We start from the raw sequence: 27,403 nt of genomic DNA on the forward strand, positions 1-27,403 counted from the left end.
CTACTCCAAATTCACTCTCCCTCCACAACTCAACTCTCTCTCTCTCTCTCTCTCTCTTCAAATTTGGCTCCAATTGACACACTCTCCTCTCCTCCAAGTACCAACACATCCCTAGTTCGTTCCAGTCCTCCATTGTCAATTTCAAGCCCTAGAATTCGTTCTAGGGTTTTCACGCTACCAATCTGCAGAACATGTCTTGGGAAAACGAGATCGTATTGCGTGATGTCACTAGTGCTGGTCTCGTTATCAGCGACCGCATCGGCCGAGATGTCGCAGCTCACCTCGACCTCGAAGAAGCTCTGGAAGCTTCCAGATACGCCAGCCATCCCTACTCTACTCATCCCAGAGAGGTACTTCAACAATTCTTAGAACTCCTTGTTTGGTCGCCGAGAAAGCTGTGCAAAAGAAAAAGAAATAATTTTGAATTTTTTTTGGGTGGGTTTTTTGCTGCTGTGAATTGTAGGTCTGAGAGTATGTTTGCTGAATTAATGTGAATGATGTATCTATATCTGGGGATTTTTTAAATTACCCAATTTTGTATTACCAGTACTTAAACTAGTGCTATTAGGGTTTAAAAGATGAGGAATCAATTCAGATTGAAACTTGGGTAAAAGACAACTTTTTGTATTTTTTTTTTGGGTCTTGTACAACTAAAACAAATGGCCAAAGAAGTCCAAATTCATCTTAGGAAGGTTCAGAAATTTATTCATTCACTTTTCTTGGAAAGTTTCAAAATTTTTGTTCAGTTATGTCCCTTCTTCAAGAAACGCTCATTTTTTTTGCTTGTTTACTCATGGTATTGGACTTTATATATATATATATATATATATTCCACTGGATTTTTGCATGCTGATTTACTATTGAAAGAGTTTGGTTGATCTGTGAGTCTGTTGATCTGTGACTCGTATTGATCAACATCTATTGGCATTAATATTATTCTTAAGCATAGTCAGCTTCTGATTAATTTATTTTGCTTGCTTTCTCACTTGGAAAAGGATTTCCTTCAATTTTATCATCTTATGTTGTATAATTTGGTTGCAGTGGCCTCCTTTGGTTGAAGTGGAGGATACCTGGGAGCTACCTTCTGTACTCATTGAAAGATATAATGCAGCTGGTGGGGAAGGAACTGCTTTATGTGGAATATTTCCAGAGATACGCAGAGCTTGGGCAACAGTAGATAACTCTTTCTTTTTATGGCGTTTTGATAAGTGGTGAGATTGGTATCTGAGAAAGGATTTCACATCTTCATTCTCAATGGTTTCCTTTTGATAAAACAATAGTTCTCTGGTTAGACATTTGATAAGTTCTCAAGGGCACTTGGTGGTTCAACAATGAATATATTGATTATGGTGCTTATATCAATGTAGAGGCTTTTATTTATCCAAAAAAAAAAAAAAATTCAATGTAGAGGCTTCTATTTAGAGTAATGATAACATTGAATTAAATTTATGATATTAAATTAAATCATACCTTATTAGATGGAATCTCTTTGTAATTTTAATTATCTTTGGAAAGTAGGAGATTCTTTCAGCATTTTAGCTTTTGAAGGACTGTCAAGTACTTGATAGGCTTCTTGTGATCTGGTTAAATTATACAAGTTCAGCTAGAATGGAACTTGTGATAGAATGTTGTTGTATTGACTAAAAGAATATTGGTTAACCTTTTTGTTCGAAACATATAATAAAAACGTGATATGATACTACTGAATTTTATGGGAAAAAATTATTAGTTAAATGACAACGTAAAAAATGGGCCAAAAAATGCAAGTGCGTAACCCTTCACTCAAAGTGGGTTGCTCAGGTGTTTAGGATGATCTAAATAAGTATACTTTTACGAAAAGATGTGCAAAAAAGTAGAGAGTTAATGTGACTCAAAAAAGATAAAAAGATAAAAAAGTGCACTTTTGTAGGGGATGCCAAATAGTGTGGAGGGGCCTTTTCCATTTGATATAGTTTTTGTTTTTACACTTTTCTCTTGTTTATTTTCCTTCTTTTAATTGAAATTTTTTTTCTACTTTTAGGTCTCATGCATACCTTTTCATTGCATTTCAATATGATTTCATGGCTTATATAGAACTTTGTTATATCATATGATTCGCGATTTGAATTGTACAAGTAAATTCGATTTAGTGGGTAATCGACATGAATAGGTTGCATGAATCACAAATAACTAGAATTGGTGGTGACTTAGTGAATCCTTGAACTGAATCGATGAATCGTGAATCATGAATCGATTGACTTTTGATTTGCTGAAATTGATTTTTGGGTTACTTTTTTGATTTTTTATTTTTCGGAAAATGGTTCACATAAACCCTTTAAAGGTCTTTTAGGTTACTAAATGGCATCCTTTGACTTTCTCCCTCCTTATTTATTTTCCAAGACTCAAACAACACGCTAGAAAAAATGAACCTTCTCTACAATATTCTAGGCTTACATATTCAACTTTATACAAATGTTTGCACTTATAAAAGGAATATTTTCAAGGCATCAAGTGAGATTTAGTTTGGAGAATTGGATTTCTTTAACAACACCACACCCCACCCCATCCCCCCGAGGTTAGTGTTTCTATTACTTTAGTTGTAAAAAGTTTAAAAACATTGTTGATGCATTATTCTTCTTGTTTGGATATTGAGAATTTGTCTCTGTTTACTTTCTTTATTAAGAATGGTTGATAACAAATATCTAAAAGGGAAAATGTAAAGTTCTTACAAGGGAACTTGTGTTAATTTCTAACCTATTAGGCCACATGATCATCATTTAAAATAACATTTTCATTGATTTAAGTCAAAATATTTAATATCTATAAGATATATTTAAAATCCAAGTGTATAGATATATTTTTCTATGTAATTTAGAAAAAGTGATCGAATAAAGATTTGCGATTTGATTTGATTCGATTCGATTTGCAATTCAGTATAAGGTCATTTTGATTAACGATTTGACAACTACGTATAGAAAGAGATAAGAAAAAAAGTTAATACTTGAAGATATTATATGGTAAATATTTCATGCTAACTTTGCGGAATTGTTATGTAGAGTCAAGTCATTACCACTATGTGCTCAGGTGGGAATTCACACAAATTTTTATATTTCGTCAACTACTTCTGTTTCCCATCCCTTGAATAGCATAAGCAGACATCATGCAACCCTGACCTCAATGAAGTTTTCTATAATTAGCAAATGTAGTTATTTTATTTATGTATTTTTTTGTAGCTTTAGTGCTTTTTATAGGTTTTGAAGAGTTTCCATTTCCTTTTACACAAATTGTAGATGGTGATGAAGAGGTTCATAAACATTGTTTTGGTTTGGTCTGAGCAATAACATTAAGAATTTGGTGACTCATAAACAAGGGACATAGAATGGATGTAGACTTGGTTTAGCTTTTCCAATTTTTATTTGAGCTTCATAAGCTGAAATGTCCTTAGTAGCAGGAATCGTGGAAGGGACTGACGCTTCTGAGGAAGAAGCGCGATTTTGCGCTTCCAAGGAAGAATCGCACAAGAATCGCGCTTCTAATACGAGAGAATCGTGCTTCTAATGCGAAAGAATCGCGATTAGGGCTGAGACCTTCTCTCACGGTCGATCTCGACTGTCTTTGTCGATCTCTTTTCTCTCAGTCTCGATCTCCTCTTCGTCTCTCTTCGCCTCTGTTTGCTTCGTCTCCCTCTCTCGTCTCTGTTCTCCCTCTCTCTCTCTCTCTCGATCTCTGTTCTCCCTCCCTCTCGCTCTCGCTCTCCCTCTCCGTCTCCGTCTCCGTCTCCGTTTTATATTATATAATATAAATATAATTTATCATATATATATAATATAATACAATATATTATATTTAATATATATAATATTTATCATATATATAATATAATACAATATATTATATTTAATATATATAATATTTATCATATATAATATAATTTGTCATAGATAATATAATTCTTCTGTCTAAAATAAAAAATTATTTATTAAAATTTATTATTCCTAACTTTTTAGCATATGATAAATAAAATAAATCATCTAATTATTTAAAAGAAATCTATTTAAATCATATATAATAAAAAAAAAGTTAAAAAATTTATAAAATAAAAGATCTAATTTTTATTTTTTATTTATTTGAACATAAGTTATTATTCATTATTTATTATAATAAATAAAATATAATTAATAAAAATAATATATAAGCGCTCCTAATTTACGACTCCTCTAAGTGGCCACGTTCCCCCGCTCCCGCTTCGTGCAACTAAGAAAATGTCTATCACAATATTAATTATGTTTTAGTTTTGGTTATCATCACTCTCACAATCTTAGCATAACTAGGAGTAGAGTGAAGTTGTAACTTGTAAATAGTTCATTTGTAGAGATTAGATTTCAGTGCATATCAACTTGTGCCAATTGCCAAGTTTAGCCCCCCTATTACAACTTAAAAAAGCTTTGGTTTTGTATTGACTTGAGCAATTGTTTATATACATGGTTGGGTGAATGATACAAAACAAAGTAGTAGCTGATTTTATTTGTTTTGGGCTAGTTAAGGTGAATTGAGGCTAATTATACACTTTCCTGGAATGGTGGAGGCATTAGGTTGTGCTTGTAGACCCTCATAAGTGCATATGAACATTTGCTTGCTCCTTAGTTTACTTTGATGAGAAAAAGCAAAATTATTTTGGATTTAACTTTTAGGCTGCGCTTCCTTTCGACTTATTTTCCACTTTTAGGGCTCACCACAAAGCAATAAACGTATAAATTGTAGTTTTCTTTCACAAAATATGTAGTCTTATGCAGGTTTATTGGGCTTTGGCTTATGGTTTTTTTGTTTTAAGCGAAATCCATAAAAGGAAAGTTGATTTTCATTGGGCATATTTTGTGCAGCATATGGTATTTACCTGATTGTATCAGTACTTATACTTGCATAATAAATCCACTCAAGAAAGTCCACTTGGCTTCTTTCCAATTGCATAGCGTTTTCACTCTGCTACATGTATCCTATTTTGCTATTTGAATCTATCTATGGTTGTCTTGTTTAATTGAGTCATAGGTAAATTATGCCCTTTTCTGTTGCCTTTTTATTATTATTATTATTATTATTTTTTTTGTGTGTGTGGGTCATGCTAATGAATAGCCTTGTGGTTGTTAAGGTGGAGATAAGGCAAAATAGTTTGAATCTTAGCGCATGTTTTACATATTTTGAAATACTTTTCTATTCACTTTTTTGCATATACATCATTGCTTGGGCAACCATTAGCATTTTATTTTACTTTATTTATTTATTTTGAGTTTCTCTTAGTTGAAGCAAATCACTCGTTCATACAGTTTTTAGTTGCACATGACCATACCATCTCAATAACTCTCACCTTGCCCTTGTTAGGAAACATTAAAAATCTTTTTAATTGGAAATTTGCACTTGGACCTTTTATTTTAGAGGGAATGGGTTATACATCTTATCGTGGTTTCTTTCAACAACAAGGATCATTTGATCTTTATACCCTGAAACTTCCACCACTTAGGAAATGAAGATGCTAACCGTTAGCCGAACTAGGGTTTCCTACTATAATGTTTATTGAAAATGTGGGCACCTCTGAGTTTGGACTAAGTTCATTTTAGCCTGTCTTAGCAAGTTCATGCTTTCATTGGTTTCTATGTATTTAATAGGCTCAATCTTCTGATTTTGATTTGTGTTAGATTATATGGGTGTATTTTATTTGTTAGTTCCCCCTGCCCCTGGTACATAAAGATTACCTTTAGGTTAATTTTGTACCATTCTTTGTTACATACCAATTGAAATGAAAACCAAGATATATGCTTGTATATACATCCTCAAAACTCAGAAGTACCCAAGTGTGTGAAATGGATTATAATTCATACCTTGATTCTATAGCATCTAGTTGGATAGTTCTTCTGGTTGTTTTCCAAGTCTGAAGCCTGAAATGCTGGTGCCATGCGTCGTGCTGTCATTCATTCATATCACTGTAGTTTGCTTGGGTTTAAATTTTGCTTATAATTGCTACTGTTGGATTGATCAAAGTTAACATGAAGTCATAGTTTATAACCAATTTCAATCTAGTAAATATTATTTTCATAGGTGGTTGCTTGCCTTGAGAAAAACTATACTTGAATATAATGCATTTTCTTGGCAATCTTTCCATTTGGGTAATTTTCAGTTTGCCTTTATAAAATTGGGTTTCAAGGTATTGGAATTGTCTGGGAGTTTAATCTAGCTTTGTTAGCTGTCTGGTTGTGTTGCTACCATTTTTGACACTAAGGAGGTTGGTGAAGGAAAAATTTGGAAGATAGGCTAGGTGTTAGATGTCATATTGGTTAGGAGTTCATATGGGGTTGGTTTGTGGAAGGGCCCGAAGGGCATTAGGAAGTACTGGATCAGGTTTTTTATTTTGTGGTTTGTTGTAGGCAGTGGTGGCTTTAGGGTGTGCTCATAGCAGCATCATTATACATGATGGGGATGTTTCTTTTAATTGGCCTTCTGTGATCTCTTCTGCATTGCTTTTAAGAAGGATGCTTACATGGCAGAGTATGCTAGGTATTTTGACAAAGGAAGAGTGGATTTATGAGATACTGTCAAACTGGGAGTTGGTGTTGAGTTCTTTGAGTTATTACCCAACACTTATCGTTGATAGTAGAGAGAATGCTTAGTGCTGGAATGTGGATTGAAGTGGAATGTTTGGTGCTAGATCATGTTATAAGCTATTGTATGGGGAGGAATGGTAGGCTTCACTTGAGGGGATTTGGTGTGTCAATTTGCCGTTCGATGTGTCTCTCTAGTCTCTTCATATGGACAATTGCTTTGTAAGCAACCCTCACTATTGGTAATTTGGGTGATTGTGGAAAATGCTCCTAACCCTTAAGCATATAATGTGCAAGGAAATGGAAAAAAATAGATCTATGGAATTTGTCGTCACATTTGGAATTTTTGGTTATGACAAGTTTGGTGTTTTTAATCAAGCCTTGTTGGTAAGTGGTTGTGATAGTTTGCTTGTGAAATGGACAATGGAAGGAGGGCAGTGGACGGAAAATATGGGTGTGCTTATTGGGGTTGGGCTTTGGAGAAGGTTTCATGGGGGTGGCTTGTGGAAGGATATTAAGAAAGGATGGGAGCCTTTTTCCGGCCACAATCAGTTTGTGGTGGGAAGTGAAGAGCATGTGAAATTTCGGAATCATCATTGGTGTGTGGAGAAGTTGGAGATGGTCTTCCCTAATTTGCTTGTGTTACCCTAGATACGGAGGCTTTGATGAGTGTTTTTTTTAGGTTTGTTGATGGGCAAGTCTTTTGGGACATCGTTGATTAAAAAAAAAAAAAGAAGCTATTAGGACATTGCTTTTCGAAGGGAGCTAAATGATTGCAAGATGGAGCTGCTAGATTTTTTTTGCCCATATTGTAGACAGAGGTAATGCAGTTTGATGTAAAATGTCCAACTCTGGCCTTTTTAGTGTCAAGTCTTTTTATGAGGTTCTTTTGGGGCATGGGGGAGCCTCCCTTTCCTTGGAGAATAGTCACACAAGGGCTCTATCTAAGGTGGCCTTTTTTTGTATGGTGCGTGGTAAGGTTGTCACTATCAACGACTTAATTTGAAGAAGGTAAGCGTATGTCAACTGGTATTGCATGTGTAAGCATGATGAGGAGACGGCGATTCAATTACTTATCCATTGTGAGGTAGTGCGTTAATTGTGGCCATTGGTTCTCTTTATGTTTGATGTTGTCTGGGTTTTCCCGAGGAAGGTGATTGAGCTACTGTGTTCTTGGAGAGTTCATGTGGGAAGGAGGAAGGCCTGATGTTTGGTTCCATTAGTGCTTGTGTGGTTGATTTAAGGAGAGAGGAATAGAAGAACACTTGTTGGTGCGGATTTGTTAGATTTGAAGATCAGAACCATCCCCTGCTTATTTTGTATAGTTGGTGTGCTGGGATGGTTGATCCATCCTTGAATAATTTTTTGGATTTTGTAGCACCTTTGGAATAAGGCTTTTTTGGTATAATGGATATAGATCATTTGTGTATGGATTGTGCACCCTCTTGGTGCTTTTTTGATATAATTACACTTAAAAAAATAAAAAATAAAAGTAAGGCAAGCTTGGATGGTTGCTCCCTTATTTGTTATGACGAGTGTTAGAAGGAGAGGGATAGGGGACTTTTGAAGAGGTCAAGACCTAGTGCTTAAACTAAAGAAATATTGCTTAATGCAGTCCAATTTTGGGTTTGATGTAAGTAGCCCGATTCTTTGTGCTTACTTGCATAGATTTTATTGGAGTCTAGCTTTCTGGAGGAAACTTGACTTTTCTTGCTGCCATATACGTTGTGTATGAGTGGGTTGAGCCTCTGTTGTTCTATTTTCTTTTCTTTTTTTGGTATTATATGTAATATGTCAATGGCTTGCTTTGTCTCACATTCTAATTATGGCTTCTTTACTAAGAAAGAAACTCAATGACTTTCCAAGTTTAATCATTCTTCATGTGAAAAAGATCAACAATTGTATTTATCAAAAAAGAAAAATAAAAAAAGATCAACAATTAATGTCTTGAAATGTACAGTTTTAGACCTTTCATTTCTTCTTCTGATATCTATGCCAGTGATCTGAAACAAAATTCAATTCAACAAAAGGGGTCAAAGCATGTTGGCTCCTGATATCTAGTTACTGTTTTAATGTTTATGAAGAAAATAGTTGACGCTCTATATTGTGAAAAAGTTAAATATTTAACTGAATATGCAAATCATATAGGTGAATGGTCCTCTTTTTATTTTGTAGCTTTTGAGTTACTCAGTGATCTCATGTCATGTCATGTCGTATACTTGATTGAGTACCATATACAATAATCTAGTTCTATCTTAGCTTCTGTTGAAGATTTCTGCATGTTTTCATATCCACATGATTTGCATTTCTTGTTTTAAATGTTTAACTTTTTGTTTAGGGATGGTCAATGTCCTGAATATAGTGGGGAGGAGCAAGCTATTTGTGCTGTTGGCCTGGCCAAAGCTAAACCTGGTATTTTTGTTGAAGCTATCCAGTATCTTTTGGTCTTAGCATCTCCTGTCGAGGTAGGGACTTTGTTCTAGCTCTTTGTTATTACTGTTTTTTTCCCAAATGCAATGTTTTGACTGCTTTCTAATGTATTCTTCAAGATTCCGGTTAAATGTATAGTTATTGACTAATTTTTTGTGTTATTATGAAGTTATCCATATGATAGTACTGTTAATAGTTGTTCGGATTTTTTTCGTTTTACGTTTCTTTGTATGAATCTCATTCAGTTTGGTTTTGTTTGATAAATCATTAGTTTTAAGAATATATATTGGATGATGTTATTCAAGAACAAATCTTCTGGGGATGTATAATTTGCATTTAATCATTTCTAGTATTTATTCTTTAATTTCAAAATTTCCCTTAATTTATTATTGAATTTTAATTTTTATTAAAGTTTTAGTGCACAATTTTTAGTCAATCACACTTACGAAACAATTTCAGAAGTTCAATCTTTAAAAATTCAAGTTGACGACTCTTTTTTGTTCCAAGTTCTCAAAAAGCACCTTGTGATGGACAAAATTTCAGTGAGGAACTCTAGTTCATTTATTTCTTGGAAGAAAGTGGGAATAGGCAAACATAATGGGGATTGGACAAATGCTTGTTAAATCACCGTTTTTTTTTTCCTCTCTTGCAATTGGAATTCCAAGGAATCACGTTGTTAAAATGTCTACATTGCCTTCATTTATTTCAGACATGTCTGAATGTGACCTATTATTATTAGATGACATGCTTCGGACACTTGGAGGACACACGTGTCCGTTGTTTAGAGACATATAAAACTAATTATGAGTTTGAATAAAATAACTTAGGATACAATGACAAAAGAAAGATGGTATAGATTTATAGGAATTAGTATTACATTTTATTTGTTATTATTTTTGAATGATATATTCATATACATGACAAAATAATATATATAACTATATATTTTGTGTGTGTTTTCCATGTGTCGCATCTTGCATTTTAAAAGAAAATTTGTCGTGTTGAACTAATTATGAATTTGAATAAAATAACTTAGGATACAATGACGAAAGAAAGATGATATAGATTTATAGGAATTAGTATTACGTTGTATTTGTTGTTATTTTTGAATGATATATTCATATACATGACAAAATAATATATATGACTATATATTTTGTGTGTTCTCCATGTGTTGCATCTTGTATTTTAAAAAGAAGAAGAAAATTGTCGTGTTGATGTGTCTGTCGTGTTGCAAGTTCGTGTTCGTGTTTGTGCTTTTCTTTTCTTTTTTTTTTAATCGAATTAACAAATTTTTATTCGTAGCATGCCAGAAAGGATGGACCATCGGGCTTTCAATTCTCGTGTCTTGACGACTGGCCTTGGCTTGGATCCGTGTTATGTTGTTTTGTATTACCTTTGAATAAACTATTCATATATTTCACATATAATAAATTTAGAAGTGTAAATTTTTAAAGTGTCCCAGAGGTATCATCTCTTGTATTTTTTGAAAATTGACATGTCGCATGTCGTGTTGTGTGTCCATGCTTGTGCTACTTAGGAGATAAGAATTTCGATATTTTGATGAACCTCTTCAAATTCGTTGAATAGCACATGCACATGTTCCTTCTTTTAAAATGTATTTGTATGTGCATGTGCAATTATTCTTCATTCTTTAATTGCATCGGTTTCCTGTTAGCTATCCTTTTTCCCCTTGGTAAGATCTTTAATATATTTCTTTCCTTTGAGAATTATCTTCTTATTTTGTGAATTTTTCTTCTTTTTGTTGATTAGTTCAGCAATTCACATCTATGTTCTATTGTGGCCAGTTGATTCTTGTAGGAGTATGCTGCACTGGAAGGGGCGATGGAATGGACCCGTATGCGGAGGTTTCGCTACAGCCTTTGCCAGATTATACAATACCATCTGATGGTGTCACTATGACATGTATCACTTGTACTGATACAGGTCATATTTTCCTGGCTGGCCGTGATGGCCACATTTATGAATTGCATTATACAACCGGTTCAGGTTGGCACAAGCGTTGTCGCAAAGTTTGCCTGACTGCGGGTTTGGGAAGTGTCATTTCAAGGTATCTTCTTCTTTTTAATGCCTTCAAAAGTTTATGGTCATAAGTTTGTACACGGACATAAGATTTATTATAGGATGGCCCTTAAACTCCACTAAACTTTTTAACATGATAACATACATTCCCCTTCTGATGAGTTTCACTGATGTTCTTTATTGGTATTTGGTCCATAACCTGACCTAGGTAAATTGGTGAACTCAATTCAATTAGTCCTTTCCTTTGCATATTGAAATTAACCCCAAGTTGAAGTATGTACTGTCTAAAGTGTTGAACTAATTTTTGGTTCAAAATTCCATAGTCTGAACCCTTTCGTGCTTCTTATTCTTATTTGTTCATGTTTGCTCTCTTTCTGATTCTGATCAGGTGGGTTGTACCAAATGTATTCAAGTTTGGAGCTGTTGACCCCATTGTTGAAATGGTTGTTGATAGTGAGAGACAGATTTTGTATGCACGCACTGAAGATATGAAAATTCAAGTTTTTCTTCTAGGGCCATATGGAGATGGTCCCCTCAAGAAGGTTGCAGAAGAGAAAAATTTGATCAATCAGAGGGATGCCCATTATGGAGGTAGACAGTCAACTGGGTCAAGAGCCCTGCCTCGATCAGCAAAAGCATCTATAGTTTGCATTTCGCCCTTGTCAACACTGGAATCCAAGTGGCTACATCTTGTTGCTGTTTTATCAGATGGCAGAAGGTTGTACCTATCTACTGCTGCATCTAGTGGAAGCAATGGTGCTGTTGGAGGTTTGGGTGGATTCAATACTAATGGACAGAAGCCAAGCTGCCTAAAAGTGGTAACAACTAGGCCTTCTCCTCCTCTGGGAGTTGGTGGTGCTTTCGGTGCTATGTCTCTTGCTAGTCGATCTCAGAATGAAGATCTATCACTAAAGATAGAATCAGCATATTATTCTGTTGGAACTCTTGTTCTTTCTGATTCATCTCCATCAACCACGTCTTCGCTTCTGATCGTAAACAGAGATTCAAGCACGCAATCATCTTCATCTGGTAACATAGGAACAGGTGCAAGGAGTTCTCGGGCACTACGAGAATCTGTATCTTCCCTACCTATTGAAGGCCGAATGCTGTTTGTGGCTGATGTTTTACCCCTGCCAGATACAGCAGCCACTGTACAGTCACTATATTCACAATTGGAATTCTGTGGATTTGATAACTCAGGGGAATCTTGTGAAAAGGCATGTGCAAAACTTTGGGCTAGAGGTGATCTTTCAACACAACACATATTACCAAGGAGAAGAATTGTCATATTCAGTACAATGGGCATGATGGAAGTTGTTTTCAACAGGCCAGTTGATATCCTGAGGAGGTTATTAGAGTCCAACTCACCAAGATCAATGTTAGAGGATTTTTTCAATCGCTTTGGAGCTGGAGAGGCAGTGGCAATGTGTTTAATGCTGGCTGCAAGAATAGTCCAAACTGAAAATCCCATAAGCAATGTTGTTGCCGAGAAGGCAGCTGAAGCTTTTGAGGACCCTAGACTTGTTGGAGTACCCCAACTTGAAGGTAGTGGTGCATTGTCAAATACCAGAACTGCAGCTGGGGGATTTAGTATGGGGCAAGTTGTCCAAGAGGCTGAGCCTGTTTTTTCAGGCGCACATGAAGGGCTCTGCTTGTGCTCATCAAGGTTGCTTTTGCCTTTGTGGGAGCTTCCTGTTATGGTGACCAAGGGTGGCTTAGGTTCTTCTGATGGAAACGGGATAATTGTATGCAGACTCTCTGCTGGTGCAATGCAAGTCCTTGAAGACAAAATTCGTTCTTTGGAGAAGTTTCTAAGATCTAGAAGGAATCAGAGAAGGGGACTGTATGGTTATGTTGCTGGTCTTGGAGACTTGACTGGTTCGATTCTGTATGGAACTGGTTCAGATCTGGGTGCTGGTGATAGAAGTATGGTGCGGAACTTATTTGGTTCTTATTCTCGGAATGAGTCTGCTGAAGGTGGTGCATCTAATAAAAGGCAACGGCTTCCGTATAGTCCTGCGGAACTAGCTGCCATGGAGGTATGGCCTTAGCATGTGTCATTTGCTCTGTTTTTTATTTATTTATTATTTAATTTTACAGATGTTTATTTTGATCTCTTCTCATTTGTTACGAGCCTCTTGGACTGTTTTCCGTAGGTGAGGGCAATGGAATGTATCAGGCAGTTGCTCCTTAGATGTGCTGAAGCTCTGTTTTTGCTACAACTCCTTTCACAGCATCATGTAACGCGTTTGGTTCAGAATCTTGATGCTAATCTACGACAGCAATTGGTTCAGTTGACATTCCATCAGCTAGTCTGTTCTGAGGAAGGCGATGGACTTGCAACAAGGCTTATATCTGCTTTGATGGAGGTACTTCTGTGCTACTGTTACAGATCTCTAATTTAATTACCAACAAACTGTTATTATTTGGTCAACATTTTCCCCCCCTCTCCATTGCTCTATAGGAAAAAAAAAAATGGTTAGTAGCTTGTGTTGGGTCTATCTGTCACTGTTGCTTTTGAATTCTTCCCTTACAATAGATGTCATCCATGCCTCCAGTACTACACAGGTCCTGATGGCAGGGGAACTGTTGATGATATTAGTGGTAGACTACGAGATGGGTGTCCAAGCTTCTTCAAGGAATCAGATTACAAATTTTACTTAGCTGTGGAATGTCTCGAGAGGGCTGCTGTGACTTCTAATACTGAGGAGAGAGAAAATCTTGCTAGAGAAGCCTTCAACTACTTAAGTAAAGTTCCAGAGTCAGCAGATCTGCGGACTGTTTGCAGACGTTTTGCGGATCTGAGGTCTGTCCTTTTAAGCTGAATACTAAAACCTGCAGTTTTTCAACTACTTGTATTCTTTTAAGTGGATTGTTATATATCAGACATAAAATATTTTATGGAAATTGCAGATTTTATGAAGCTGTGGTTCACTTACCTCTGCAAAAGGTCCAGGCCCTTGACCCTGCCGGTGATGCTTTTAATGAGCAGGTAGATGCAGGAATTCGAGAATACACACTTGCCCAGCGTGAACAATGTTACGAGATTGTCACTAGTGCTTTGCGTGTTCTGAAAGGTGAAACTTCACAAAGGGAATTTGGTTCTCCTATCAGACCCATTACACAATCTGCACTTGATCCAGCTTCTCGGAAAAAATATATTTGTCAAATTGTTCAACTTGGTGTCCAATCATCCGATAGACTATTTCATGAGTATTTGTATCGGGCATTAATTGATTTGGGCCTCGAAAATGAATTGTTGGAGTATGGAGGCTCTGATTTGGTGCCTTTTCTGCAGAGTGCTGGGCGTGGACATGTACAAGAGGTGTTGTTTGTATCTTTTTATATATATAGTGATTTATTTTATTAATTTTTACTGGTATTCAGAGCATTCGCATCTCTTCTGAATTTATTTATTTATTTATATCTCTTTCTTTGCTAGATTCGGGCTGTTTCTGCAGTGACATCAGCTTCTTCTCCGCCTGGTTATTTAGGAGTACATATTCCATCGAATCAGGCAAAATATTTTGAGCTTTTGGCACAATATTATGTCTTGAAGCGACAGCATGCTCTTGCTGCTCATGTACTATTAAGACTGGCAGAAAGGCGGACTGCTGATGGGGGGGATGTCCCTACACTGGAACAGAGGTCCTCACTAGTACTTATTGAAGAATTTTTCATGATCTTTTTTACCCCCTATAATAATCATTCGTTCAGTATGTCCATGTTGAATGACATTTCAGGCATGACAATCCTAGAACATGTTCAACTTAGACCTGAGCCAATATAAAGGATTAGTTAATCAAATAATAGATAGTAAATGGATTGGTTTGAAAATAAATGAATTGGTAGTCGTATTATATTATTCTCTTCAGACTTAAACCTAACTAAAGTAACACGGGTTTGGACAATGTTGATACCTTTTGGCAACGTAAATTGACCTAACGTTAAGATAAATAAGGCTTTGACTTGGATTTTTCTTCCATTTGTGTCATAGACCAGCAGGGTGATTTTCATTCATTGTCTACTCCTTCCAGTTCCAATATTTTCCGTGCCACAACAATTTGAAATAGAGAATCTATATCAAAGAAAGGTTAAACTGTTGGAATAATGGTAGTATCTATTTCTATTTGATACATCACAGTTAGTAATATTGGTACATTAGGTGAAGGTATGGAAAGAGAGGGATTTGAACCCTACATAGCAGTTTCAATGCTCCTACTTGAACCACTCAGCTATCTCTCCTCCGTAATGATTATGACCCAAAAACCAAGTGAATAGTGGTTCATTCATTCTCGATTATTGGATAGGTATGCCCAATCAATTCGAACTATAAAGAAAGATATTAAACCCTTTTTTCTTTACTACCTAGAAGTAAATGATCTAGTCAACATAAGTGAATCAAGCAAATCGAGGTTTACATTTGGGTTGAACACTCGGTTGTTAATTCATCGTACTTTCCTAGTTATATTAATTTTTTTAGCTCATTGTATTCAGTTTAAAAAGAGGGTTTGTGGTGCAAAAGACACATAATCTAAGTGGTACATTTTTGAAAAAGATTCATGCAAACTGATCCCGAGTACTTGGGATTCTGATATAATTGGATTGAGTTTAGATGCATACACGACTTGAATAAAATATGGCATAATGTGTATCAAAGAAGGCTAAAAGGGGATTATGGGGTCTTTCTACTTTCTTTAGATACTATTGGCATCTCTAGAAGCTTGGATTTGCATCTGGTTGTATGAGGAAGCAAATTCATCTACTGTTTCCTTTTTCATGGTGGGGTTAAATGTCTCCTAGGAGTTACTTAGGATGATGTTCCTCCTGTGTTCCTATTTTCCTCTTTTCATTCCATCAGAGGGAATAATAATGATTTTCTCTTCTATCATTTATTTTTTCTCCACGTGAAGTCTATTTCACTCTCATAAAAGAACATCAGATGCATGTTTTGTGGTTTGGCTTAGTCAGTTTATCTGAGTTGTCAGCCCCTTAGTAGTTTCTTGTTTTCAGATTTTAGAAAAAAGTTAATGCCTTCGTAAACTTGTGCTGAAACAAAATTTTTTTTAACGAGTGAAGTATGGTTTGACCCAAACTTACGTTGGTTGTCAATCATAAATCATTTCTCTTTGAAATGACGTGAATTTTTCCTGTACTCTGGTCACTTTCTGATAATTTTATTCCTTTCCCATTTGGCAATGTCAGGCGTCAGTACCTAAGTAATGCAGTTCTGCAGGCAAAGAATGCAAGCAATAGTGATGGTCTAGTAGGTTCTACTCATGGTGCTTTTGATGATGGCCTTCTGGATTTGCTTGAAGGGAAGCTTGCTGTTCTTCGATTTCAAATAAAGATCAAAGAGGAATTGGAGGCCATAGCCTCTAAGTTTGAGGCACCCCCTAGAACATCTGAATCTGCTCCAAGTGACTCGTCTCCTGATAGCATCATCCGTGTTGATGCCAATTTTGTGAACTCTATACGTGAAAAGCTCAAAGAGTTATCATTGGATTTAAAGAGCATCACTCAACTATATAATGAATATGCAGTTCCGTTTGAGCTTTGGGAGGTATATTCTTCACCCCTATGCTTTATGTGGTCCATTTGGAGCAAAAATTAAAGGAGTTTTTTTTGTGATCCTGAGGACCCGCTGCATATACTTAATAGCTGTTTTGTTGCCATCTTGTTTAGTTGGATATCCTTAGCTTTGTAAAATGTTTTCTCACTTTGCTAGGCCTTTGTTTTTTTCTCTTTAAACATGGTTTCCTTTGTAATTAGGTTGCTTCCCTATTGTCTCACTAAAAGCTCATGATTATATTAATTTATACAGGAGAGACAAAGTAGCCTTTTAGGCCACGTTTGATTGCTGGATTAATTTAAGGGGAGATTGGATACCATGAGATTGCAGTTGGGGTTAGTGGGGGTAATATTGGGATAATGGATGGGATTATATATAGTTTTTTATTTTTATTTTTTTAAGATCCCTACTAATATTACTTTAGATTTTAGAAGAATAAGGACAAACAATTTTCTAGTAGTAGTTTAGGTCCTCCAACAAACACAGTTAACCATTTTGGACAAAAATAGCCTCCAACAATTAGGTACCTTTTACATTGTTTAAGTTATTTCAAAACTTTAAAATTTAATAACTTTCGATTTACATCTTTATATTTTTGTAAAATTTATATTTTAGAGTCCTATTGACAATATCTTTCAAACAAGTAGCATGAGTAACATGAAATTTTGAAGAAAAAAAAATTCATGAAATTTTACTGTGTTTGTATGTTACAGTGAAATTTCTCTGACTTTGTACAAAAATTGATTATTAATCTAAAATTGATTATTAATTGCCAAAATTAGGTCCTTAATTCTATATTTATTACTAAAAAGTCCAAATTGAAGGTTCCAAAATTACAAATTTTAAAATTTTCTATATTAAATCAGTAAAATTTCATTGTATATATAGTGAAATTTCTCAGACTCTGCATGGTGAAACTTCATTGTGCAAAATCAGTGAAAAATATTTTTTTGAACTCTAAAAGATAAAAAATTGTGGGTCAATTGCAAAGTTAGGTCGTTAATTACTAGAAATTTCACTGGTTGAAGCCAATGCAATTGCACAAGTCAAGTGAAATTCCACTAGCATCAATCAGAAATTGACAGACTTAGTGAAATTTGACTGGCATCAATTAGAAATTGATAGAGACTGAGTTAGTAAAATTTCACTAATTGAAGCCAGTGCAATTACACAACTCAGTGAAATTCACTAACTTAATCCAATGCAAGTCAGAGATTGAGTCAGTGAAATTTCATTGATTGAATCCAGTGCAATTGTGCAAGTCAGTGAAATTTCACTGACTAATTCTAGCAAAAATCTAAAATCAATGAACTTGAAAAAATAAAAAACACAAATCAAATCTTGATATCAATCAATAACATATAAACCAACCAAATTGACGATAGATGGATGGTGTTGGAGAGAGAGAGAAAGAGCAAACGATGAGATCAATTAGATTTGAATCGGAGATGTGTGAACGGTAGTGAATGGCGGTTGACAGTAAAGAGTTGTAGTGAACAATGGTGGAGTAACACCGATGGATACGGCGATGGTAGTAGAAGTGGTGGCGGTGATGGTTGATACAGTTATGGTGGTGGCACCGTGGATGCCATAGATTTGAAATCGTTGGTCGAAGAAAGAGAGAGAGACATTGTAAATCAAAGAGACCGAAAAGAAATCTGAAAAAGAGGGGGAGAGAGATGGTGGGATGTAGGATGGATAAGGGGGAAGGATTATTAGTATAACAGTTGGCTGGAAGGAGGGAGATTATTTTATGGCATGATATAAGTAAATTCCATGGGAGAGGTGGTATTATTTATACCCCATTTAATCCCCCATAAGGGGGACTAGTAATACCAGTGTTATCAATATCGTACGATACGCAATATTTATTGTACAATACGTCTCGTATCAGTGAGAAAAAGATGCATATCACATACTGTATTGCAGATAAACTTGTATTGGTCAATACAAAAATAGTATCATTTGATTCGATTTGTATCGCGATTCTTCACATATTGTTCGATACAAGAATCGAAATAAATTTAGCCTTCTTCCATGCTAATCGCGATTGTTTTTCCGGAAAAAAAAAGAGTGACCCATCTCCAAATCTGAGTTCCTAGAGTTGATCTGGTGTTGATTTGGCTGTTGCAGAAGTTCGATCACTTCTCTGCTCTTCTCTGTTCGTGCGGTGTGTTCTTGTCAATCGAAGACAGAGATACAGAACAAAGTGAGGGTAAAAGAATTTTTTATCTGCTGTGGTCAATATATTGGCTGTTTGGAAACAAAGCTATAATAAATAGCTTCTTGGCCTCACTTGGTCTGTTAACCAAACAAGTATGTAAGTGTTTGGGTGCCGCTGGAAAACAGCTATTATTGGTCCATTTATTTATTATTTTTTGTTTACTTTTTTATTAAAAAAGAATCCCAGAAGTCTCAAAAGCTTTGCGCTGTCAACATATTTATTATTTTGATTTCTTATTTAAGACAGTTTTTTTTCTTTTTTGCTATGTTTATTAGCTATATATATGGTTGGAATGGAGACTAGAAATTTTGTATCTTCATACTTCTTTTTGGTGATATATATTTATAGTTTGTGCTATAATAATATTTTTTCAACTTATATTTTTATATGTTAACATATTTTATGATACGCGATACATTAAATTAGAACAACGATACACGATACGTATCATGAATTGACGACACTGAATAATACCACTCACACAATCCCCGGGGAAAAAAAGGGGACCAAATCTCCCCTTCCAAACCAATCCCCTAAAAAAATGAGGCCTTATAGAAGAATTAAAGGCACCTACCATAAGTTAGTTTCAAAGAATATTATCTGATTATCTCCTAGTTGCTGGACATTACAATATTGATGGAAAATCTGTTCCTTTTCCATTTCTTTCTATTTGATTATAATACTTCTTTTTAGTTGTTTTTTTTTCTTAGTTTTTTATTTTATGCTGGACATTACAATACTTTTTTGTTCTGTGTCTTTCAATGGTTTTAATTCCTTTCCCCATATATTATAGTCTAGAACTTCATGCAAAGTTTCACTAATGCACATGAAGAGATGTATTTAGTCTCTAGAATTTTCCCAGTTCTCTGATCCCAAATATGGGTATACGAACTTGAATTGTATTCTCTTTGTTAAAACCTACCATCACCTACTCCACCTACTCCACCTACCACCACATACTACCACCTACTACACACCTACCACTACCACCTACTCCACTACATCTCCTATATAAGGAGCCCCTCACCATTTGTAATTTATAACATACATCAATCAATAATACATCATTTTTTACATGGTATCAGAGCAAGGTTAAGCACTTAGTATTTTTCGCTTCACCGGCGGGCGGCACCCTCGCCTTGGCCGCCCGCCGGACCTCAACCTAGTCCGCTAGAATTGTCTACACATACCTTCTTCACTATCTCTTCTTTGATGATTGCTTCACAAACAACTGATTTTCCACGCCCTCCAATCCAGTTCACTGCTGCTGGCTTCTTATCCGAGCAAAAGTTTCCAGAGATGCCAATGACATCCATGTCTGGGAAATCCTTCTTGAGTTACTACCAGCCATGAATGGCATCTTAATCCCTACTCTCTCTCATGCTCATGCCCATACTTCTCTTTCGTCTTCCACACTGCTTCTCTTTGTTTTCTCTCTCTAACTCTTCACTACCCAATTCCCGTTTCCTTGGCCGAAAAATCGCCCTCAAAGTCGATTCTTTCGGGCATTGCGAACACCAAGTCTTGGTTCCAGTTCTATGGCAGCGGCTTTGCCATTCGCGTTCCTCCTCAGTTCGAGGACATCATGGAGCCCGAGGATTATAATGCTGGATTATCTCTTTATGGAGATAAGGCTAAGCCAAAGACCTTTGCAGCACGGTTTGCATCTTCAGATGGATCTGAAGTTTTAAGTGTTGTCATTCGCCCATCCAATCAACTCAAGATCACCTTTTTAGAGGCTAAAGATATAACAGATTTGGGTTCATAGAAGGATGCAGCAAAAATATTTGTTCCAGGTGGGTCAACTCTATACTCTGCTCGCTCAATAAAAATTAAAGAAGACGAAGGTTTCAGGACTTACTACTTTTATGAGTTTGGTCGAGATCAACGACATGTTGCATTAGTAGCTACTGTCAACAGTGGAAAGGTATTTATTGCTGGAGCTCCTGGCCCAAGAGAGAGCACATGCATATGTGTGTTGTTTTTCTCTCTCCCATGTGACCCACTCTTCAACCTATACTTTTTCTTTTTTATTTTTTCCCCACACTCCTGTTTCCCACGTTGCTTAGATTCTCCAACCTATATTTTTTCTTTTTCATTACACTTCTGTTCCCCACTCCACTTTCTTTTCTTTTTTATATTTATTTTACTCCATCTTTTGAAAAGAAACAGAAACATCAACTGGTTTGCACACCCATCAGCTTACTTTTCCATTAGTGGTAGGACCCGACCAAACAAATTTGAATCTCACATTTCCTTTTTATTTATTTATTTTTTATTCCTTTCACATTCACACATTTCTCTTCAATTTTATTCACCTACTTCTCTTCAAATTTATTTTCTTTTATTTTCAAAAAAAAAAAAAAAAGAAGCAGCAGAAGCAGAAGCACTGCACACCAAACTCATTTTATTCATGTTGGGGCTCACCCCGATCACCATGTTCCACCATACCAAAAAAATAAAAAAAAATAAAAAAAATAAAAATAAAAATAAAAATAAAAATAAAAAAACACAAACAAAACCCAAACAACCACATCCACAGGTGGGATTTTTTCTTCTCTACTCTGCCGCCGGTCTCTTCTTCTTGCCTCCGTCCTGGGCGACCCTTGCCGGTGCTGCCTCCGTGTTTCCCACTCCACTGGGCACGATCACTCCACCCTGCTCCTCCACTGCAGCATATGGCGGACCTCCAAATCGGAACATCACGGTGGCCTTCCGCTTCAGCTCCTTGTTTTCCGCCTTTAGCACACTTATCTCTGCTCGCGCATCCTTATACATGCGTTGGAGCAGAGCCAGCTGGGAGTTTAACTGCTGCACCTCATTTGCCCTACTCTGCAGCCGGTTCGACAGGTTTGTGACCGCAGTCATGGTTTCCACACATGACTTCAGAGTATACTGATTGGCCTCAATATCAGTTTGCACCGCCATTTTTTGCTCCACCGACCGCATCGGAAAGTTTAACGGAGCAAAACCAAAGGCGCTTGGTTGAGGTTCACTGGCCACCGCACCAGTTATCTCTCTTGTTGACTCGTTGAGGTCGGGAAAGAGAGTGAGCAGACCACGGGACGAAGAGGCCATATTCTGGGTAGCTGAACGGGAAGACGAGGCCATGTTATGGGTTGCTGAGTGTTTCAGAGAAGGGTTGGTTACAGAGTGTTTACAGAGTGTTTCAAGATTTGCAGCTCTTAGCGACAAGATCTCAGAGAACGAAGAGGTTTCAACTGGTTTGTTATGCTTCCAAGCCTCAGCCTCCGCTTCGGTTTATAAAGACCATGATGAAGAGGCAGACACGCGCATCATGCGCCGCTCGGCGCTAGCCGACAACATGGGCGCGCCTTTTGATGGCACGCCTTTTTATGGATTGGGCATGCCTTTTGATGGCACGCCTTTTTATGAATTGGGCATGCCTTTTGATGGCACGCCTTTTGAAAGATTGGGCACACCTTTTGAGGGTGCGACTTTTACAACGGTCCGACATGACCCCATAAACTGTCCTGACATTTGATTCCGGTTAGCTCCTTCATGGGTCCGACAAGACTCAGTAAACTGTCCCGACATTGATTTCAGTTAGCTACTTCATGGGTCCGACAAGACTCAGTAAACTGTCCCGACATTGATTCCGGTTAGCTCCTTCATGGGTCCGACAAGACTCTGTAAACTGTTCCGACATTGATTCCGGTTAGCTCCTTCATGGGTCCGACAAGACTCTGTAAACTGTCCCGACATTGATTCCGGTTAGTTTCTACAAGGGTCCAGCAAGACTCCGTAAACTGTCACAACAACTGTCACAACATTGTCTGCTACAGCGGTCCGACATGACCCCATAAACTGTCTTCTACATCGGTCCAACACGAGCCAGTGTCTTCTACATCGGTCTGCCATAACCATACAGTCTTCTACAACGGTCTGACACGACCATACAGTGTCTCCTATCCATTTTTTATTTTTCAGATTATTTTCTTGTTTTGTTACTCTCTCCAAACTCAAGTTGATTAGTTCCTATCCCCCTTGAGTTTGCGGGGGACTGTTAAAACCTACCATCACCTACTCCACCTACTACACCTACCACCACCTACTACCACCTACTACACACCTACCACTACCACCTACTCCACTACATCTCCTATATAAGGAGCCCCTCACCATTTGTAATTTATAACATACATCAATCAATAATACATCATTTTTTACACTCTTTCTCTCTCTCTCTCTCTGGTTGTTTGTGAGAATCCACTTTGACAAAGTTGGCGGGGCCCATGCAGGATGCAGCCAGTTACTGAATTTCTGATTGAGTAGTGTTTAGCATTTTTGCTTTATTTGTATCCGATGGGTTTTCCTGCTTTTGTTTTCTGCTTTCAGATATGTCTCGAAATGCTGTATTTTGCAAACTATTCTGGTGATGCTGATAGTAGTATTGTGAGAGAGACATGGGCAAGACTCATTGATCAAGCTCTTTCAAGGGGTGGCATTGCTGAAGCTTGTGCAGTACTAAAGAGGGTTGGTTCCCATGTTTATCCCGGAGATGGAGCTGTTTTACCTTTAGATACATTGTGCCTTCACCTTGAGAAGGCTGCACTGGTACTTTTCTTTTACTTTATTTCCATTTTTGTTCCTTCTCTTCTTTTATTTATTTATTTATTTTTTTGCTGTTTAATTCAATTTTTTCTTATTTTATTTTATTTTATTTTTGTTTTCCCTGCTCCAGTGGTTTCATATGATTAATGCTATTGCTGACTGACTTGTATACCTGATATGTTGTCATTTTTGTAGGAGCGATTGGTTTCAGGGGTTGAATCTGTTGGAGATGACGATGTCGCAAGGGCTCTTCTTGCTGCCTGCAAGGGTGCAATAGAACCTGTCTTGAATACTTACGACCAGCTGTTATCAACTGGGGCAATTTTGCCATCACCAAATTTGAGATTGCGTCTCCTCCGTTCAGTGCTGGTAATACTTCGTGAGTGGGCAATGTCTGTATTTGCGCAGAGAATGAATACAAGTACTACTGGAGCATCTCTCATTCTTGGTGGAACATTCTCACTGGAGCAAACAACAATATTTAACGAAGGGGTTCGTGACAAGATCACGAGTGCGGCGAACAGGTCAATTTCTTATTCGTTGTTAATTCCACTTGGGTTCATAAAGTATTCATTTGTAGCAAACAGTGTATTTGGTTTTAGTATTCTGAATTCAGTTTTTGGAAATTGAATTTTTTTATATAGTGAATATTTTTAAAATTTTAAGTAATTTTTTTACTTTTTTAGATGCACCGTACTTAGATGTATCTAAATAGTAAAATATTTGTGAAAAAATATATTAAAAAATTAATAAATACACAAAAATACGAAAAATGTATTGAAATTTTGTATTATTATTATTATTTTTTATATTTTTGGTATTTAGTAAATTTTTAAAGATTTTTTTTCACAAATATTATACTTTTTAAGTGTATTTATATTAGGTGTGTCTAAAAATTAAAAAAATTGCTTAAAATATATAAAAAAAATTCAGTGAAAACAAAAAAATACGGAAAACGAAAAAATAGAATTTTTTGAAAAGTGAATTTTGAAAACTGAAACCAAACAGAGTGAATATTTTTTTAGGGATTGAGATTTATGAATTATATGCATTCATGAAACCATTCGAGCCTGCCTCTTGCTGCATTCAAATCTTTTGACACAATGTCAATTTGCTGACCTCATCTGAAGGTTTAAAATTCTGTTTTCAACTCAGCATTTTTTTGTGAGTTGGGTGCTGTAGAAACATACCATTCTTACCAACCCCCTCCATATGTGTCCACAACCACTGCAATTTTCAGTTAGGAGAATTAGGTTTTTATAATTTCGTAGTGTCTTTATTCCAATGAAATAGTGCAAAACTGATTAAATCATTTCGAATTGTACTTGTACAACACATGTTTACCAACTCATCAATCTGGATCAAACTACTGATTCTTTCCATGGCATAGACCACTGTTAAATTAGGAATTGCTTAGAAATAGATACGGACACGCATACAGATTTTTAGAAAAGACGTTGCAAACATAGATAGGACTTTTCAAATCGCAAACAACAATAGATTTGACACATTGTATTTGGAAGGATAAGTTTTGAAGCCAGAGTTCAGACTTTTGAGCGCAACCTTCTATGATAATTTAAAGGTGTACTTGCAACAGAGAGCACACAAAGAAGCAACAAAGTGATAATTTTACATGGGAACCGATTAGGACCTTATGTTATGAACTTTAGGGTTGATTGAAGTCCTACTTTTATGTTTTGTAAGTTATTATATTGCTGGATAGTTTTCTTTCTTTTTCATTATTTTTATTTATTTGTAATGTTTTACCAGATTTTATTTGTTAACCATAGTTGTTGATTTTTGGTTTTGATAGACATGGACTATAGTATAGGTCCATGGTCGTTCTTTTGGGTCAACTTAACAGTATCACATTATTAAATTTAAAAAATATATAGGTCCAGTACAGTATTAGTTGTCCAATAGTCAAAATTTAATATTTGTGAATTGTGATTTTAATAAATTTAGGGAATCCTAACAGTATAAATTGCATGTAAACCAACCCAACCCAAACTAAGCTTTGTATTCCACTCAAGAAAGGTTGGCTACATGAATTTATGAGAATTTCAGATTGTATGTTTTGCAAGTGTATATCTCTTCTTTCCTCTTATTATTTTTTCCTTTGTCCTTTTGCTTTTCTCCTCAAAGTAACTAATGCTTGTGGTGCTCCTCACATCAGGCAAACAAACTTGTTTTAACACCAAAACCCTAGCCTATCAAATCTCAACAAATCCTCACTGCTCTTACCTCTTTCATGTGACAATAGGGTGCAGTGCAAATGTGGTTCAAGCAAGAGTAATCAAAGATATGATAAAACTTAGAAATTTTTCATAAATTTCATGGCTGAGCCAATTGGACCCATATATTCTCAAGGTTATGTCCTATAAGGTTGTTATTTTATGATAATCCTGTATAAACGATTAAACACTAAGAATGACATGTGGAGTTTTGAAAGGATTACTCTGGTAGAAATGGTAATCCTGTGTTATGCAGATCTGCCACCTAATAACTAATGTGCTCTGCATACTTTCTTTTTCTTTCCCTACCTACATTCAGTTAATACCATATGCATAGGATGCCTTTTGGTATGATGACATAACGAAGTGAAAGGTTGATAATTTCGGAGACTTTGCTTGTATGAATAAAAATGTCTTGAAATAATGGTGTGCCTTTTCATGATGATTTGCGAACCAAAATTTGGGGCCTGATGAATGGGAGAGAGAAGTTGATTCCAGTTTTCCGTTGTTCAGAGAGGGGTTTATCACCTCTTTCATCTTTATACTTTTCGCAACTTGCTCAACACTAAAATTTGCATTTTATTATGGACTTTGGTATACATTAAGATAGAAAGTTTTTCATTTTGTAATTGTTTTATTATTGAATTACGTTATTTACTTTTCTAGTGTTTTGTTCATGCTTCAAATTCTCAAGTCTCTATTCTATTTCTTGGATGGGAATGTAACAGGTATATGACTGAAGTGCGGAGGTTAGCTCTTTCCCAGAACCAAACAGAGGCTGTCTACCGAGGTTTTCGAGAACTTGAAGAGTCGCTTTTAAGTCCTCTTTCTTTCTAGCGATTTTGATTGTTCTCATTACATGTCTGGTGTACAATGATTAATGTTTGTTTCTGCATATTTATTCGGCAATAAAAGCATTGTATTTTAGTGTATCAGACAGCATCAAACGACATACAAGATCTAATTTTAGATGTGTAACAGTGATCTCAGGGAAGCATACAACAATGTTCAACCGACTTGGATTCCTTTTGTATCACATCAATGGCTGCCTGTTGGGGCTGGAACTCCGGCAATAAGAGAGTAGAATTACTGCTGGAAGGTATGGTTCATATGTTAAAATAGGCAATTATTGCTGGAGTTATAGTGCAAAGGCCCATTCTCAAAGTGAAATGGATTTGTTTCCATTGTTCCATTGTCCTGGAGTTATACTTCAAGGTAATATTACCATCATTTGTAGAATTTTCTCTTCTTCTTAGGATTGTCTAGGCTACTTCTAAATGTGGGATAGGGAGCTTCTAAGCAGTGGTTGTGGATTGAACCTACAACGGATGACAAATTGTGCAGATACAAGTTAAGGGCGCTATCACCCAACTTCGCCTCTGGTGAGATTTGAACTACCACCGTTGGCTTATAATTCTTGAAGTATGTTGAGACTTGGACTAGGTTTGAATCATGGATTTGTGGACAAGATAAGAAAGAACAAGTGAAAGAAGTTAAATTTATTTCTTTCTTTTGGTTGTCCTTGATAAGATTCAATATAGTGTATTGTTCAAATACTTTGAAAGTGTGAACAAAATTGAACTCATTATTTGCAAATTTTTTGAAGTATGTGGACAAAAGGAAAAGATAAATAAAAAAAATTATTTTATTTTATTTTTATTTATTTTTGGTTGAAAGATGTTAAAATTATTTCTTTGGTTACCTTTTTTACTCAATGGTAGATGCTCTATCTATAATGTTAGGCCTTGTTTGGCTT

The 27,403-nt window shown here is 36.1% G+C and overlaps 1 protein-coding gene across 2 annotated transcripts; it reads left to right on the forward strand.

The window, feature by feature from the left end:
- NUP155 (nucleoporin 155) lies at positions 1-27,310 on the forward strand. 2 transcript variants are annotated; one of them, XR_003646725.2, is made up of 14 exons: positions 1-350; positions 1,042-1,211; positions 8,908-9,034; positions 10,808-11,070; positions 11,431-13,081; positions 13,199-13,411; positions 13,601-13,848; positions 13,956-14,367; positions 14,485-14,690; positions 16,248-16,605; positions 23,198-23,416; positions 23,609-23,937; positions 26,376-26,862; positions 26,992-27,310. XR_003646725.2 is itself a non-coding variant. In XM_028258210.2 (13 exons), exons 1-13 carry the CDS (start codon positions 192-194, stop codon positions 26,482-26,484), a joined length of 4,464 nt encoding a protein of 1,487 aa, XP_028114011.2. In that variant the 5' UTR covers positions 1-191; the 3' UTR covers positions 26,485-27,310. The 2 variants fall into 2 exon arrangements, 1 of the variants encoding a protein (XP_028114011.2); XM_028258210.2 differs by having other exon boundaries at positions 26,376-27,310.
- Positions 27,311-27,403: the final 93 nt, after the last annotated feature.

The sequence above is a fragment of the Camellia sinensis genome, chromosome 11 (genome assembly GCF_055761805.1).
Source record: "Camellia sinensis isolate YWXY chromosome 11, ASM5576180v1, whole genome shotgun sequence".
Taxonomy (NCBI): Eukaryota; Viridiplantae; Streptophyta; class Magnoliopsida; order Ericales; family Theaceae; genus Camellia; species Camellia sinensis.